The following is a 19048-nucleotide window of genomic DNA, read 5'->3' on the forward strand; positions in this document are numbered from 1 at the left end:
TTGATTTTAATCGTGTAAGAGCCTTACTTTTATATCTTTTTAAAGAATATATGTTGCAATGGCAATTTCCAAACTGTATCGGTGCTCTTGATGGCAGACATATGGAAATCGAAAAGCCGCCATGCTCTGGATCACAGTACTACAACTACAAGCAATTCTTCAGTATAGTGTTGTTGGCACTCTGTGATGCAAATCATAAATTCACATGGGACATTGGACAGTTTGGTAATCTCTTCTTAATAACTGATAGGAAACAAATTAATAGTAACGTTGCAATGAAGTGTATTTGATGTATTTACAGGTTCGATCAGTGATGGTGGTGTGTGGAGAAATTCTGAATTAGCTGCAGACCTTGCCTCTGGTGACGCTGATCTTCCATCACCAATACCTCTGCCAGGGAGAGATGTTCCATTTCCACATGTGATTGTGGCCGATGAGGCCTTCCCCCTTAACACGTATCTCATGCGCCCCTATGCAAGACGCAATGGATTAACAGACGAGCAGCGTGTTTTCAACTACCGACTCAGTAGGGCTCGTCTCTGCATAGAAAACACATTTGGAATATTAGTCTCACGCTGACATATTTTGTACAAACGATTGCGTTTTTCTGTAGCAAATATAGAAGAGATTGTAAAAGCTCTTGTTTGTCTCCACAACTTCATTATGAGCTGTAATGACGGTAATGATAAATGTGCCTCTCAGTATTGTCCTCCTAATTGGCTCGATGTTGAGGATGAGGATGGGCTTATTCATGACGGTCGGTTGAGGACTATTGGCCCTTGTGCATTTTTTAAAGAGTTACGTAGGACTGGAGCTAATCGAGGTGGCTCAGTGTCGGAAGGTATGCGCAATTACCTCAAGCAGTATTTTGTATCTCCAGTTGGGGAAGCTCAGGCGCCTTGGCAGTATATGAGAGTTTCTCAAGGTCAAATAATTAACCCTCTCGCATAGTTGTCAAATTTACGTTTTGTTTTGCATTTTATATGTGATCATAATTTGTTATTTAGTTCTGTAGTTGAATGCTGTGTTACTTGGCTATGAAAAGAGCATAATGAATATTTTTAATACTGATAATTTTATTTATAAGTTTGTCAATAAGAAGATTGAATAAAGTAAACGATTGTATCAAAACATTTATTTTTTATTTGTCGTCCTTCAAACTAACACAAAAACACAACCTAAACTCAATTTTGCTTTGGTCTGCAATGTAAGTTCTACCAAAAAATACTTAATACTATTTCTGAAAAGTACGAATAGTAGTGTTTATTCAAATATAAAAATGAACATATTATAAAGACTCAATTTTTTAGTCTACAATAAGTTAAAAATTAAACCAAAGGCTACTTTCATGTTATTTCCTAAAATTTTACATTAGTAATAACAAAACTATATATAATAAACTATGTATTAATAATAATAAAACTATATATAAACAAAATATTTTTTGTAGTTTTTATATAAGATTATCATAATAATTATAATTATTGGTTATAAAATCACAGTAAGTAAATTGAACTTTTGAGCAAAAATCACAGACTATCTCTATCTTGTTTCACTGATCTTCGCTGCAAAATCTGTCAATCCCTTACTCTGCTCAATGAAAGACTTACTGACAGCGTCTATCTCCTGTCGTTTTTTAGTTGCAAAAGAATCAGAAGGGGGCACCTTGTGCTTGGTGCCAATCTTGGGCATAGCTCTCTGCACCTGTGGTACTGCATTATTGCTTTCAGATCCCGAAGTAACTGCAGATGATGGTGTTGTAGGAGATAGTGTAGCAAGAAGTGTTGTTGCAAGAGGAAGTGGCGAACAGGAATCCTCAGATACTTTTATAGAATTCTCAGTATCTGACTTTTCAGTACCTGAAAATGTAACAGAGGAATACTTTAGATTAATCTAGAATGTTATAACAAACTGTGGAGACCTGACAATGAGTCTTTTAATCTCCTTACTTGCGAGTCTTGTACATAAGTCCCAATTCCAAGAACTAGATGTGTCTGGGCTTGCTGCAACAGACGTAACAGAGGGGGAATGCAAAACACTGTTGTTACTTGACCATTAGAAGAAGCAGACGTAGACGTGAATGAGGAACTTGTGCAAACTTGTGGCACTTGATTATTTGCAGAAATGTCCTTTTGGATTTGGGACTTGTAGTTGGATGAGGTTCTGCAATCACATTACAATCATAAATTATCGACATTTATCATGCAGAACTTCTCAAGCCGCAACACTTACCTTCTAGGTTTGATGATGTCCTCCAGGAATGTCAGGTTTTTGTACAACTCCCAAGCTGGTGTTTTCCAAAGCGTTGCCTCAGGGCGTAAAATCTTTTTTCAGCAACAAGACCTGACAAATAGATTATTACATTTTCTTTTCCTAGTGTATCAAAGTTATAATCTAAATCTAACCTAACCTAACTTGCATTCTGTCAAACATGTCTTTCGCCAATTTATTATGTGACACCATGTTCATCGACTATACCGTAACAACATATCGCTACAAAAAACCGTACCAATATTTTAAAATAATCGAAATAAACTTACCTTCTACTGGATGAGTGAGGCTCGCGCCGATCTGCGCCCATGCTGCGGCCTTCACCTCCCCATTGGCATATAACTTTTCAGTCTTGTCGTACAAAAATCTATTTACTCGGACCACGGCAATTAGCTCTCGGTCACTGCTGAGCTCATCTTTCGCACAAAGAGATTCCATGTCCGACATTGTGTGTTAACCGACATACAAACTACACAGCTGTGCTCCCGCTCTTACTGTCGAGCTCTCATTGGCTGAGAGTAAAGAAGCAGACCGTAGGAAATAGAATTCAACCATTTCGCTTACGGCCTTACTCTACGCCCTATTACACCGAAAAACCAGCTTACTCTGACGTCTTACAGTCTTAGGCCGGTATTCATAGTCCGTTCTTATATTCAAGATCGTCTTAAGTACGATCTTAAGATACTATGCGGCCATTTCATTGGTTGAATGGGATCTTAAGACGACCCAAGACCACACTTAAGACGATCTTGGATATAAGAACGGACTATGAATACCGGCCTATATCTACTACTCTTGCTGTCATTGTAGACGACGCATAAGACACGCATTGTCTAGCGTTTGTCTAGAAATAAGTAGGGTACGCCCTCCCGCTGACTCTTCTTTCCATTAAGTCTGGACGTAACAATACATTCCAATGATGAGTAGAGGCCGAAAAAAATGATATAATTCTTGAACTATATTGAAAAAATTTGTAATCTCCAATGAATTAGCAGCGTCATTTACTATTAAATTTAAGTATTTTAATTTTAAGTATTTAATTACTATATGCTCCACAAGGCATAAAAAACGCTCTACGATTGATATCAAGAATTTTTTTCTAAAGATCATTATTTTTTCTCTTCATATTAGCCCCATTGTCGTAGCCTTGACCCCTGAAATCATTTATATTTATATTTTCATTATCCAAAAATTTCAAAAGAAATTGGTCAATCTTTGACCGGTCGTATCAGTCACAAGGAAAAAACTTAAAAAATGCTCTCTAATTTCTACCTTTTTGAAATCTTCGTTCAGAAGCATAAAACATACAACTACTGTGATTTGTTTTTGGTGACTAATGTCTGGGGTACCATCTAGAATCACAGAATAATATTTTGATTTATGTAATAGATGAATAATTCCATTTTTAACTTTTTGGCTTAATATAGATATGAACTCATTTTGATATTATGACCTAAGTATTGAGGTAAACATTTACTATCAGATTGAATGCGCCTGATGTGCTCTGCTAAAACATTATCGGAAATAGATATTGCTACTATCATTTTTTAAAAATTGTCATTATTTCGTTCGCAAAGCTTTTTATTAGAGCCTAAAAGTCTAAAAGTTAAATTTTGCCCCGCCAAATATTCAATCATATAAATAATTCTTTCTAGAACAAGTATCCAACGTTTTTTTTCTAAATTTATGTTTTTCATTTTCACAGTCTATAGTTGTTTCAAGTTTCAAAGATTTTTTCAAATTTATAACTGACAATACATTCTTAATATGTTTTTTACTTCTTTCATGCCTTTCAAGCGCTTGAGATAAATGTTTCCAATCGTTGAAACCATTATAGTCAGAGAAAGGCGAGTGAACTTTCGAATCAAACAATTTACAATTAAAACAATAAACCGCATTTTTATATTCTGAATATATCAGCCACTTCCTTGGAATTTTTTCATTATTGCTCATTTTTTTATAATAATAAATTGTTGAAAATGACTTATTTTGTTTGTCAAATGGAAAAAAAATATTTTTTATCTGAATTGATCCTAGTTCTAACAAAGTGAATCTCATTTGATCCGAAAAAAACTCTGGCAAAAAATCAATGTCCCTTAGAATTATTTCTTGATGATTTGCCGATGATGAACCTGCTGATGTATTTTCAATCGGTTGGTCAATTATTGAGTCCTGATTGTTAGTTTTATCAAGAACATTTTCAGCATTAGGAGTTGCTTCTTGAGTGGCCTCAAACGAACGTTCTTCTCTCGATGAATTCTCCTATTCTTATGTCGGAGCCTTTTGTGTTAAGAACTTTTTCAATGATGTAAATTTTTTTACTGATTCTTCTTTTTCCAATCTTCTCTTACGATATTCAAATCCAGATAAACGCTTTCGACTGTCTGACATCTAAATATAATAAATAAATAAAATCCATTTTATATTTTGAAATACAAAAACACCAAAAATGTATAACAAATAAACACCAAAAATATATATAACAAATAATAACTTTCAACTCAGAAAGTCATCCCACAAGTCTTGGAGAATAAGTTAAATAGTTCGAGAAACTAGTGAGCAAATTTGAATCGGTTATTTGAGAAATCCCATTGGGGATATATTCCAATGGATATATTTTACTTTTTTTCGAAAGTGAGTTATCTTTAAAAATCGATTGGATAAATGAGAATGCATCGTTTAGAAGAGAAAACACTATTTTGACATTGACAAAACAGACCAGCAGATTGATCAAAGACATAGCGTTCACTATAAAATTTGGATCTACGTGCAAGATATCGAAATAACTCCGTAACCTCCTGTAAGTGATACTTTCGTGAGAGCTCTTCTAATATAACAAATTCAGTACTAAGCGATTGAAAGATATTTCATTTAAGTACTTACCTTTAATTCACAGAACAACGAAACTTTTTTTCTTTAATGCAATGCTTGAAACGTTGAATGTTGAATCACAAGTTGCTATTGCTCAAACTAAATACACTGTATAGTAATAATATTAATGAAAACTGTATTCAATAATCGCTGAAGAACTAAATAAATCAACAGAACGGAAAAGGCTTATATGTATACTTTTTGTTTTGGTCTAAATTTGAAGAAAAGCCGTTTCGTTTTTCTTTTATTTTTGCCGGCGAAAAAATCTCGAAATTATGGGATTCGCGGTCAAAAATAAAAAAAAAATAAAGCGGCTTTTCTTTTGATATTATTGGATTTTCTAGCTAGGTTTAACAAGAAATCCGGATAGCTCTCAGTGTAGAATAAACCAAAAATTAATGTATACCTAATCGACACAGAGCATTAGTTACATTACATTTATGTTATAATTTCGCACTCAACGATGTAAATATAATATGATAACATATGTTATATTACATTTACATTGTTGAGTGCGAAATTATAACATCCCAGCAAACACAGAATATAACTGCTATATAACATGGGAATAACATGTAATGTAACGGTTGTTATACCTAATTTATATTGGGATTATATAACTATCTCTTATTTAAGCAATATAACACCAGAATATAACTGCTATGTAACATGGGAGTAACATGTAATGTAACAGTTGTTATACCTAATTTATATTGGGATTATATAACTATCTCTTATTTAAGCAATATAACACCAGAATATAACTGCTATGTAACATAAAAGTAATATGTAATGTAACAGCCCAAGTAACAGAGTAACGTCAAAAAACGACATAATGACGTTTATTTTTGGTCTATAATGTCGGAGACTAATAATTGACGTTTAAAAGACCTCATTTCTTAGACTAGCCAAAGACGTAATTTTGAAAACGTCCTATGATCGTCCAAATAAAGTTCTTTTGTAACTAATATTGGGATTATAGTTCATTTGCTTACCGCTATACGGCGCGCTATTCACTATCTATACCCGTATTCAAATTCTTGTCATGAGCGTATATAAAGCCTGCAAAATGCGGCTAATAACATTGTAATTATTTTTATCAGTTCAATTTCTGATACGATTCCCGTACCAGGAAATTCAGATATTGAACTTTTGGAAAATCGGACAGATAATATCCGATTTTAATTTATTCGGACAATTCCTATCCGAATAAGTAAAAATTGTTTGTTATTATCTGCTTAAAATATAAAACAGAAATTAACTTCCATATAAATAAAATCTTTAATTTTATAAATTAAATTATTTAAATTTACCTATAATATATATCACATTAATATGTGTTATATTATTACTATAATTGGTCTTAGTTTTGCCGTCAAACAAACGTCAGAAAATGACGTCTCGTGGATGTGACATATCGACGAGACATTTTCGGGTCTCATGAGACCTAACTTAGGATGTCTAATTGACCATTTTGTGACCAAAATTTACTGTTATTGTGACAACAATTTGCTACTTGGGTGGACTATTACATGACTGTAACAATCATATAACATTTTAGTAACATGTTATATTCATGTTATATAACTGCAATTTTGTATGAGTGGGAAATTACAACTAACGTGAATGTTACATGTAACAAATACGTTATATTACTTGTTACATTCCGTTTTATTATGGCAATGTTACAGTTATGTATCTGTGTTTGCTGGGATAGATGCGGGGGCGTGCGGATGGGGTACGCTGGTACGCTCCAGCGTAGGGCGCAAAATTTGTAGGGGCGCAAAATTTTAATAGGCGCCAATAATTTTTGAAGTGTCCAAAAACTGACCGAAAATTGACCGCTGCGATGACCGCCCTTATCCGGCTCAATGCCGCCCGCTTGTAAAACCTTGTTTAATCGAATGGCAGCGTGGCAGCAAGAAAAAAATTTGCTTCAGAGATAGCCTACGCTATACTACATAAGGCGGTAAGCAGTAAGCAACGATGCCAGAACGAAGTCTTGGCTTGGCTCACCGGCTCGGCAGTGGAGGGATAACGCAGAGCACTCTGCGCATCACATGTACGCTTGTGTGCGTTATCCCTTCCACTGCCGAGCCGGTGAGCCTGGAGCCAAGACCCGGGACTCGAGACCTCGTTGGGGCCTCTGGTGGCTCTACGAATTATACGGAACCATGAATAGTAAAAAACCTTCTGGTTTTCAATTTCGTCAAGAGAAAAAGAGAAAAGGAGAAGAAGGTAAAAAATTATCGGGCTCATTAGCTAAATTTTTAAAAACTACACCAAATGCTTCCTTTCATTATTCAACGAGTTCATCGATGGCAAGCACATCTTTTTGTACTCTTTCTTCGATGTCTACTTCTTTAGACCCAATACCATCAACGTCGACCGCAGACGTTTCACCTTCTGAAGCTTTCCCAAATTCGATTTCACCTCCTGCGTCAATTCATATTGATATTGATACCAATATCGACGGTGACAATAGTTTTCAATTAGTTCGGATCGATCAATTTGAAGATCCAGGTCTCTGGCCTGATATAATTTCTCAAGATTTTCGGACTCAGATAATTGATCATGGCGTTCCCAAACAAATTATGGATTTTGACTTTCCATTAGATTCAAATAATAGCTGCTTCTCAAAAAGTTCATATACCCGTACAATGACTAACGGTGAAAAGTTATCCAGAAATTGGTTAGTTTATTCAAAATCTAAAAATGCTGTTTTTTGTTTCTCTTGTTCTTTATATCAACGAAATGAAAATTAATTCTCCAGTCTCTCTGGCTATTCTGATTGGTCAAATATATATCGTGTCGTTAATGATCATGAGCAAACCAAAAAACATCTTGATGCTTTTAAATCTTGGCAACTTTTCGCTAACGGAATGATCTCTCAGCACACTATAGACTTTCATAATGAAAAGATTTTTAATATTGAACAAGAACACTGGAGAAATGTCTTTAAACGAATAATTCTAATTGTTAAATATCTTGCTCAACAAAATTTAGCTTTCCGAGGTGTTACGTCCTGCCGACTCCACGATTCCTTCCTTTCGCGAAATTGCGGCAAGGATCGTCGATTGGCAATAAAAATAAATCTTTCGGTAAATAGAACATCTTGCACCACATAACGTTTTAAACTTTAAACATTTCATCATTTATCAGTAAATATATCTATGAGTAACCGCGAGAAAAACAAAAAGATATTAGGCCGATCAATAGATATTCCATATATAGACTTTCCAGCGAAGAGACGATGAAATCACCTTACGAAATATCGAACAAAATAACCGCATCATCATCGATAGAAATCATAGACCTTTGCTATTCACCTCAAAATCACGTGTGCAAGGGTCCATCGGAAAATGTTCACCTTCGACCAATCGACGAACTATAAAAAGGGAGCCCGCGAGACTCCATCATCTCAGTTTTCATCAGAGTTACCCGGTTGACGAATCAGTCCGGCAGTAAGTCATTCAATAAGTCAATCTACAAGTCGATTAGTTAGTCCGTTCTCAGTGTAGTTATTAAAAGTCATTTACATCGCGAACTGTGATCAGTGTCTTGTTCAACGGCATCTCTCTCGACCACGAACGACAATCTCCGAGTTAAGCTGCCCGTCCGTCTTCTAAAAAGAGTAAGTCGCTACCAACCATTTTTTTTTCTTTACGCGAATTCCAACTAGAAATTATCACTTATAATTTTCTATAGTGAAAAAGATCACCTTGCGTATTTCGATCAAGCGTTTACGATTACGATTTTGCACACACCTACAGACATTCTAGCGACCTCATTACTCCAAGTTCTCCTCCCTATTTTTCCCCCTCCTACTCCCCTAAATATTCTTCCTTGCCTTCTCCAAACCTACTCCCGCGGTACACCTACTGGTGGTGAGTCAAGACTCATCGCTGAGCGGCTACGGGCGCCAATTTTCAATCGTTATGATTTGGACCGCTCTGGAGACGTGCTGGGGATTTCGTCTCTCCGTGACAATCGGCACTGCATCCATCGCTCTGGAGTCGTATGTACTGTGCTAGAGTAGCGTAAGGTGCGAGGTCTGAATAGCTCAGTGGTAAGAGCAGTTGCCCGGAAAGCGAAAGACTCGGGTTCGATTCCCGATTCAGCCACTTGTACCTCGCATATTTTTTCAGACCCGCAAATGTTGTTTTCTAACAATTATTTGTCGGGCTGAGGAAGTGTAAACGCCCTACACAGACAAATTCCCTGACCGAAAAGGGACCACCGAGCGAACGTCTGAATAAACAGCGTAATAGCGACCCGAATGGTCGTTTACCTGATTTTCATACCTAAGAGTTCGTTCGACCCGATTCTTACGCCGCCAGGCGCCTGATTTCGGGATAATTAAGATAGTTGTTGCGCCCTTCCATCGACTCATCCTTTTTCGAGTCTGGACGTAACAGAGGTAAATCTAATACTTTACATAACCCAAATAATGGTAATTTCTTACAACTTGTGCAGATGTTAGCCGAATTTGACTCAACCATGGCTGAACACTTACGTCAATTTATAATAAAAGAAAATGGACAGCATTATTTAAGTAATCATATACAAAATGAGCTATTATCATCTATGTCTAAATTAATTTCCGATTCAATAATTTCTTTAATTAATTCAAGTAAGTATTTTGCGATCATTGTAGATTCAACACCAGATATCTCCCATCAGAAGCAATTAACAATAGTGGTGCGTTTTGTTTCATATAAAAATAATCAATTTAAAATTTATGAACACTTTCTTGGTTTTATTAAAGAAAATAGTAAAACAGGTGCAGCCATTGCAAGTGCTATTTTAAAATTTCTATCAATAAATAATTTAGATATACAAAATCTGAGAGATCAAGGTCGCCAAGGATCACCTGCATTTAGCAGCGCGACTCGTGATTTTCCTTCGTCGCCAAGGGTCACCTGTATTTAACAGAGCGACTCGTGATTTGTTGTTTGTTGTTAAGGGTCACCTGTGTTTTATAGAACGACTCGCAACTCCCTGTCTGTCACCAGGGGTCACCTGCATTTAGCATCATTGTAGATTCAACACCAGAGCAATTAACGATAGTGGTGCGTTTTGTTTTGTTATGTCCAGCGGACTCCACGATTCTTTTCTTTCATCGTGAATAAAGATTAGCGGTATCTTAAGAGCGCACTACGTCTAGAAATAAACAAATGGAAACTGAAAGGCGAGACAAACTTTTCGGAAACAAAAATTGAGAGGATATCTCTTAAAATAAACTCAAGTAAATAATAAAAGGCATCCCAGTGAGCATTATTGAGAGGATGAGCTCTTTAAGAGGACTTTTTAAAGACTTAATTAAATTTTCTTACATTTAAGATATTTTACGAAAATCGCACACATGCGCAAGCAACGTACGTGTGAACTAGAGACCATGTGTTCTAGTGTGAACTGCGTGCCACTGCATGCTCTGGATTTCAAGTTAGAGTTCATCATTCATTACAGTTCATTAGGCATTACAGTTCCTTAATCAGTACAGTTTATTTTTTTGTTCAGTTCAATTCACAGTTTACACTTCTATTCATTTCTCGATTTTGTTAGTTCTCCATAATCACTTCGATTTCACTTTTAAATTTTCATACAAATTCTAAGTGTCTCGAAAACCGCGTTGTTTGGTGCAAGTTAGAAAAATTTAGACATTCAGTGCAAATTTGGAAGACTTTGTGCCAAGTGACTGCAGCGACTGCGAACTGCATTCCAACCAGCCAGGTCGAGCTCTAGCCGATTCATCGGAACTCGCCTCGCCCTTCGAAGCCTTTCATCGTCTGATTTTCATTTGTTACCAACGTACTCGATAAGTAGTAAGTGGTTTGAATGTTCTCAAATCTGTTTTCTTTTCTTTCACATCTGTGAATTTGAAATAATTCTTGGATTATTAATTATAATAAATCAATCAGTAACTTCAATCATTTACGCGTTTCAATCTTAACTTACTTTCCTATTCGGCCTTCTCTCCTTTAGCCCTTCTACCCCCTTCTCTGGAATCTTATATTACCTGTCACTAAGGGTCACCTGAATTTAGCAGAGCGACTCGTGATTTTCCTTCGTCGCCAAGAGTCACCTGCATTTAGCAGCGCGACTCGTGATTTTCCTTTGTCGCCAAGGGTCACTTATATTTAACAGAGCGACTCGCGATTTCCCATCTGTTGTTAAGGGTCACCTGTATTTTACAGAGCTACTCGCAACTTCCTACCTGTCACCAAGGGTCACCTGCATTTAGCAGCGCGACTCGTGATTTTCCTTCGTCGCCAAGGGTCACCTGCATTTAGCAGCGCGACTCGTGATTTTCCTTCGTCGCCAAGGGTCACCTGCATTTAGCAGCGCGACTCGTGATTTTCCTTCGTCGCCAAGGGTCACCTGCATTTAGCAGCGCGACTCGTGATTTTCCTTCGTCGCCAAGGGTCACCTGCATTTAGCAGCGCGACTCGTGATTTTCCTTCGTCGCCAAGGGTCACCTGCATTTAGCAGAACGACTCGTGATTTTCCTACCACACACACACACACATATATATATATATATTCTTAAACAAAATTTTTACTCATTTACTTTTCCTTACCTGAATTTTGTTTAATGTTTACATCATTTAATTTATATATCGAGAAATGCATTAAATAAAGAATTTTTTTAATATTTAGTATACACAAAGAATTATTTGAAAAGTGCAAGTTTAACTAAAAAGAACAAACTTCGAAATCAGTAGGAAATACATTGAAAGAAAAAAAAGCGATAGTCAAACACACATTTTATTTATTCGCGTATATAATCGATTATATCAAGTACGAGATAAACGTTTCATAGAATAAAAGAAATATACTTCTTATATTTATTTATATTTCGCGTTAATAATTCTACTTTGGAATGACCGGATTAATATTTAATCCGGAAAGCCGAATTATACATGTCACGGCATTATTCCCGTAGTAGTAGAAATAACTGTATCTCAGGACGTATGAATTTTCTCTATATTTATGTGAGCGATAAAGCGCAGCCTCATTTGCAATGCAGGCCTCAGTCTTCGTATAATACATTCCACTTCATTCTTCATCATATCACCAACAAACATGTACTTGATGTGATATCTATTGTAGGCATTAAGGAAGATATATGTAAATATTGTAAATGAAAAGGATACATGTATGTATTAATCTGATCGTAAAAATGCTTGATCCGATAATAAAAATATTAGGATACGAGATCGGCGATATCTTTCGATTGAAATTTTATAGAAACGTATTATTCTTAATTTTATATAACTCGTTGCTACTTTACATGTATTTTTTACAATCTTTTGGCTGGACATGTCAAATGAAAAATAAATAATAAAGATATTTGGCAAAACTTATTAAAAGTATTAATAAATCTCTAATGTGAAAAACACAAATCTGAATTTTCGCGGGCCATTAAGAACCAACATAGGTCAAAGATTGTATATATATATATATATAAAGGATACAATAAATCACAAATGGGATCCATATAATTCAAATGTGCTTGAGTGTGGTCAACTCGTTCCAACATCTCATACAAAGAGACGGCGAGTTCAACTACGCAATGTGGTCGTTCCGCATTAAATCTTGCTAATGTAGGGCCAATCAAATGGCAAGCATATATCAATTGTTCTTCACTGCTCACAACTGGCTGCAGTTTCTCTTTGATAAATCTGTAAAGAAATATTTTTTCATTAATTTATAATACAATAAGAATACGCAATATAAAATAACGAGTATAATAATGCTATAATAGAATTTCTATTTCTAAAAACTACGAAAATATTAAACCTGTTCATTTCATACATGGAATCAGTACTTACTGAGGCATTGTTGTAATCTGTCCTACACCTGCATGATGCCATACTGAATGTGCTAGTGCGAGCATGTAACTGTACTTATTTTCTAATAAGCTGTTATGTGTAGTGTTGAAATTGAACATCTGAAATGGCGTCAAGTTATTGTATTGCCAATTAGCCAGACCGGGACTGCTGATGGTCTCCACTAAACGCTCATGTAATGCTGACCAGTAACATTCCGGCAGCGCCGCTAGCAGCAAACCGACGCAATTTATCCACAAATGTATTTCGTCTGATGGTACTACGGTATATCTGTGTATAAAATAAAAATAATAAAATTATACATGAAACAATTCGATGATTACCATCACTAAATTAGTAATATGATTGTAAGCAAGTTTGAAAATAAAAGAACAGTACCCTTTAGCGACAACGTCCAATAGAGAATTAGCTACTAAATTTGCGGCGACTGGAAGAGCCATAAGTTCCACACAAGTCACATATAACGCATGTGCTGCTGGATTTGGAAATTCGTTGAACCTCCAATCGGTAGCAGGGAAATGAGCCGTGCCAGACATTGCTTTAACATACATGTTTGGTTAAAATGGACCACTTACTATGTCTATCGTCTCATTTATAATTTCATCATCGTTAAAGAAAATTTTAAAATTTTTCGGAGTTCATATTAATACAAAAATAAATAAACTTTTGATTGATTTTTAATCTTTTGAAAATTTTTTAGAAACTTTATGTTTGTAAAGAAGCTACATATCTTTCAATTTGAAAATCAATAATAAAATAAAGATATAACTTATCATGTGTAACAAAAACTTTTGTTGCTTTACTTTCTACGATCCTTTGTACAAGACGAATGTAATAATCCAATTCTGGTATCCATTGCACTGCTTCGTCATTAAAGAGCGTCATGTATTTTTGATAAGCCTCGGAAAGCGCCCATCCTGGTGCTCTGATTTCCCGCAATGATCCCAAAACAGCAGACACTAATCGACGTTTCAGCAACGGTCGATCTCGCAATTTCCTTTCATAATAATGCAATGTATTGTAAAGGTATGTAACAGGCCGATCTAAAAATATTAATAAATCGTAATTATTTCTGATAAAAATAAATTTTGATTTGCTATGCAATCTGCGCATTATCGAAAAAAATCTATTTCCTCTAATTGTAAAACAGGAAAAAAGTACACTTGAACAGATTCGAACAATTTATTAATTGTCACGCAAAACAATAGAGTTTCCGAAAGTTTTCGTTTTGCAAAGGTGATTTGACGTACCGTGAAATTTGTACAAACAGCCCAAATGTTCTAACAGTATCTCTAAACTTTTGATAACAGGTGGAATCTCCAGGTACCGATGCACTACTATGTCGAAAACCGGCAAGAAACGAAGACACACATTCCCGAAGTATACGGGTAGACTTTGATACTGACTAGGCCCACCGCTAGTTTGCTCCATAATGCCCTCAGGCGCGAACTTCTCCGGAAATTTCCTGTGAAAGGCGAGATGCTTCTCATGCCAATTCGATTGCTTCCAATGTTCCGGTGAGTTCTCCTTGACGAATTCTTGCAATCGATTTCTAAACTCCGCCGCTTTCAACAGCAGCAGTTGTATAATGAAGAAACACACTTGCGCTTCGTTACCTTCTTGAGTTCTTAACGCCAAACAAAGTATCAATCTATCAATGGTCACTATATTATACTTCCAGATCATATCATTGATACTGTCGACGCACTTGTTAACATGCTGACCAGCAACGCTGTTCGCGAACTCAAACACTAAGTAATCGCAGAATTTCCTAAGATGGGCTGACAGCGCTCTGGCGCCGATTCTCTCGAGAATCTTATACGCGATAGGACTGATACAATCGGTCTTTAATATCATCTTCCATAGAACGCACAGGAATAACGGCGGCGTGCCGGGCACGGAAAAATGCGCGATAATGTCGTTCTCATTGCTCATGGATGACCAATTTCTGTACTCTTCCTCAACCGCCTTGTTAATCTGCTGCTTGTTCTCCTTCGCTATACTGTTCTGTTGGAAGAATTCGCTCAGCACCGGCGGGAAGCACTGCAGGGTGTGATTCGCCCAGGAATGCGGCGTGTTTTGCATGATAGTATTCAGCAATTCCTTGCACCACGTGCCACTAAGACTGTCGGCACCTGTACCAGTCACGTGCATGGAACGCGCTAGCGTTAATACCAACGCCCGATTAAGCTCCTCCGATTCTGCGGACACGAGGGTCTTCGGCTCCGACAGGAATCTAGATAGTTGCGGCTGCACTTCCGCCGAACCCAGACCAGTGATCAATCGTAGAGCTGTGCTCTCGACACACAGATGAAGCTGCGTTTGATTGGTCTGCGGCACCGCGGCGAGGCTGTGGAGATGCGACAATAACTGGACTCTGTAATGTGGCTGGATGTGATGCATTCTGTAGCTGAACATCTCCAGCAAGGTGTATAGCGTACCCCAGGCGTGCGATTTAAACACTGTCGGAAGCAACTGACTAATAAATCCCTTGATGCCGAGACTCTCAATCTCTGTGTACACCAATAGTCTGCTATAGGTTTCAACGAGTGCCGGCGCCAGCGCCATATTGCTCTTGGATTGCGCCAACTTGATCACGTGCGTGACGATGCTGTGAATCAAGCTCATCTTGGAGTGTACAGTCAATGAGTCCAAGATAGACATCGAGAGCGGTGTCGTTGGACCGTTTGCCAGCGCCGCGGTATTTTGCAAAGTTTGCAAAGGTTGCTGCTGCTGATTCTTTTGTGTACCTAGAATGGTATCAACTAGGGCCGCCATTGGTCTACTAAAGTATTCTTGATTCGTCGAATAAGCGTTGCATAAGAGCGCGATTCGATAGTCCGAACCCATACAGAGAGACGTGTTTGGCATAACTAGATGTTGCAGGAACTCATGATGGACCTTTAGCGTGTGCGGTATAGGTCTATGAATGTTAGAGACCGGTTCAGATTGAGCTTTCTTTAGCAAATGTATCCATATGCATGTAATGGCCATTTGATGAGTGCACAGTGCCTGTGTATAGTCCGGGACGGGTAAGGGCTCCTTCTCCGGATAAAGAAGGTCGTACAGTTTCAGTACGGGCAAGAAATTCGACAATGGATTTCGTTGGATGCTACCGGAAATAAATTGCAAGAGAACCCACATCAGATGATCCCTACCCTTTCTCAAGTCTCTACCTGCCAATTTATCGTGTATTGCCATAACAATACTTGGAAAACACGCGAATTGGAAGAGGATGAAGTAGATAAGCTGCGAAGATAGATGCAACCACACCCAATGATTAGCAACGGTGCCGTCCGTTCCTTCCGCCGGTAAAGATTCGTTCTCGGCCCGTTCCATCGCGAGTATGACTAGTTCCACCAACTGTTCCTCCAAGACAATGCATCGTTGCTTATGCTATTATACAAATAAAAATATATTTAAGTTATTATACAATGCTTTCTAAGGTCATTATACAATACATATAATTTGAGAAATGGATTTAGTATATAAAACTAAAATCTCACATAAGCATATCTAATTCTTTTTTCTCATTTTTCTCTTTCAATAATTTTTGCATATTATCAACATCTATGTTTATATCTCATATATATTTTGACTTCAACAATCTTACCTGTTTTTGTAAACCAAGCATCGAACAGACCATATCTCTGCTATATGGCTGCTCTAGAACATATCGTAGCAATTCTGTTTGTGGCTTAAGTAAATCTGGATCGTAAGGTAGGTTTCCTTTCAAAGAAAATTTCAATGTAGTAGGATCCAACAACCAGGGATTAATTAAGTGATCTGCATATCCTGTATGTTCAACTACTGGTAACATCTTTGAATGCCCTACTATAGATACCATTTGTGCAGTGTTTCGAAAACTTTCAACAAAATTAGAGAGCAATTTTGCCAGCTTCTGGAACAAATGTATATATATTTGTAAAACCAAGCAGTAAAAAAATAATATTTTCTTTGCAAATTTTATGAAGTATTTGAAACATTTCTCATAAACTCTTTTCTATATCTTTATTCAATAATATTCATAAAATATTTTGATTTGTCAGTTAAGTAGCTTATTATTTAACAGCTTAATAAAAATGTTTAAAATTGTATATATGATTCCATAAAATTCAGATTATATATACATATATATATTTTGATTCTATGCAAATCTTGTTAGAGTATATATTTTGAGGGATATTTTAATGTACAACCAATCTTTGGCACAAATCTTATATAATATAGGAATGTAATATTTTCATATTTTATATATTATTAAATTTGATTACTTTTGTTACTTACCCAATGAGGCCAGTTTTTGCTATCGGGATAAGCTTTCTGTATCTCATTGACAATAAAATAACCTGGCAGTAAGCACGCATTTCTATCAAAAATATATTCAATAACGTTCTCTAAAGCTTTTAATTGTGGTTGAACTGATGCATTTAACCGAGCTGGTATAGTTTGTGCTTTTTCTTTACATCCCTAGTATAAAACAAGATATAAAAAATAAATATATTTTTATAAGTAATTTAAATATCCAGTATTTTATCTAGATTGTAAAAAATATTGTAATGTTCTGCATGCACATTGAAAATATAACCAATTATAAACCTATTTATTTATAAGAACTTACTTTCATGATCTCTCTGACTCCTTTATAATCAACTCCGCCAATGATATGTCGAATGAGAACAAAGCACTCGACCCAAAAGTCTTCCAACTGATATTGTAATTTATCACAACTCAATATACATTCACATACTAATCTGAAAAGATTCACAAAAAACAATTTAATATGCTAAAATGAAAATAAAGCGACAAAGACAAAAACTTTTATTTATCTGAAAATATACCTAGCAGGTAAAAAATTTGATTGCACTAAGTTTTGTAACAGCGATAATAATAACTGTAATCGTCTATGGTTAGTCATAGCTGCTGCCATTGAAAGGAACTGACGAACAGCAGCTTCCTGCTGTTCCTTTGTTAATCCAGTCATAACTCCTTTTAGTTCGTTTTGCCATGTTGTTATTTTCTCGCTTTCATTGTTAGGCTGATGAACAAGAACGCAACTAAATGCTTCCTCTATCGCTTCTACCTTCTGAAATATATAAAATGCAATATATGAAAAGAAAGAAAAAAAATTGCCATATCTCTTATTAATATCTTTTTATATCTTAATCTTTAGAATTAAGATTATATCCAAAATTTCATAACCAAATCATAAACAAAAAAAAATAAACATACATCATATATCATGCCTAAAAACAATATTTTTCGACACTTACCAAAATATCATTTACTATACTTGCAATCTGCGTCTCACTGCTCATCTTTTCAACTGTATATATCTGTAATCACACAAAATTTTAATTAATAAGTAAAATATAACTTAAAAGAATCAATTAAATTCCAGACAGCACAGAAAAGTCAAAAGACATCTTAAAGATGTCTAAAAAACAATAAGGCGTCTTTAAGTTGTCTTTTAATCATCTTTTACAGACATGCTGCCTGGGATATTTCGTAAAAATCGTAAATATTTTGTCTCCTCTTTGTACTTTTCTAAAAATAAAATTAATTAATAAATCGTTCAAAAAATTATGAGATTATAAGATTTATAATACAAGCTTTATAATTATAACAAGATTAAAGAATATATTTACCAATCACACATAACCGATCTGTTATACTCAAAACTATTCCAAATCCCAACTATCTTGAACAAAATCTATTCATAATTCGTTATAGGACACAGGGCATAGGGCTCTTGCACTTTGCACACAGGATGCGTCATCATCATCAACGTCGCACTAGCCAATCAACCATTCGTCTGAGGCCGTGTTCCGATATTCACTGCCAGTACTGAAAATCTATAGTATATGTGACGTAAACTATAGATTTTCAGTACTGGAAGTGAATATCGCATAGACATAGTATATCTAGACCGAGCGTTTGCCTTTATTTAAGGAGTGGGGGCCGATGCCCACGTAGAAAAGGACATACTCTGTTTCGTGCCCCTTGCGTTCTTTCTCGCTCGCACAGAGCATAGCGCTCTCTTTCGTCATGCT

General features: G+C 36.1%; 2 protein-coding genes and 1 long non-coding RNA gene across 4 annotated transcripts; 1 reads left to right on the forward strand and 2 right to left on the reverse strand.

Moving 5' to 3' along the window:
* Positions 1-27: 27 nt before the first annotated feature.
* On the forward strand, positions 28-1549 carry LOC115244368. The gene is made up of 2 exons (XM_029821961.1): positions 28-225; positions 302-1549. The coding sequence occupies exons 1-2, from the start codon at positions 51-53 to the stop codon at positions 577-579; spliced, it is 453 nt and encodes a 150-aa protein (XP_029677821.1). The 5' UTR covers positions 28-50; the 3' UTR covers positions 580-1549.
* An 8-nt stretch (positions 1550-1557) lies between these two features.
* On the reverse strand, positions 1558-2873 carry LOC115244369. The gene is made up of 4 exons (XR_003885366.1): positions 2541-2873; positions 2233-2343; positions 1950-2163; positions 1558-1859 (listed from the first exon to the last, which is right to left on the reverse strand). It is a non-coding gene; the product is annotated as an uncharacterized LOC115244369 (long non-coding RNA).
* A 9019-nt stretch (positions 2874-11892) lies between these two features.
* LOC115244370 (mediator of RNA polymerase II transcription subunit 23) lies at positions 11893-18812 on the reverse strand. Of its 2 annotated transcripts, none has more exons than XM_029821963.1 (12): positions 18644-18812; positions 18269-18331; positions 17837-18081; positions 17617-17749; positions 17283-17465; positions 16609-16893; positions 14246-16391; positions 13799-14038; positions 13374-13533; positions 12978-13265; positions 12621-12827; positions 11893-12246 (listed from the first exon to the last, which is right to left on the reverse strand). In XM_029821963.1, exons 2-12 carry the CDS (start codon positions 18311-18313, stop codon positions 12108-12110), a joined length of 4071 nt encoding a protein of 1356 aa, XP_029677823.1. In that variant the 5' UTR covers positions 18314-18331; positions 18644-18812; the 3' UTR covers positions 11893-12107. The 2 variants fall into 2 exon arrangements, with proteins under 2 accessions (XP_029677823.1, XP_029677822.1); XM_029821962.1 differs by having other exon boundaries at positions 16609-16896.
* Positions 18813-19048: the final 236 nt, after the last annotated feature.

Source organism: Formica exsecta, unplaced genomic scaffold (genome assembly GCF_003651465.1).
Source record: "Formica exsecta isolate Colony F162 unplaced genomic scaffold, ASM365146v1 scaffold811, whole genome shotgun sequence".
NCBI classification, from domain to species: Eukaryota; Metazoa; Arthropoda; class Insecta; order Hymenoptera; family Formicidae; genus Formica; species Formica exsecta.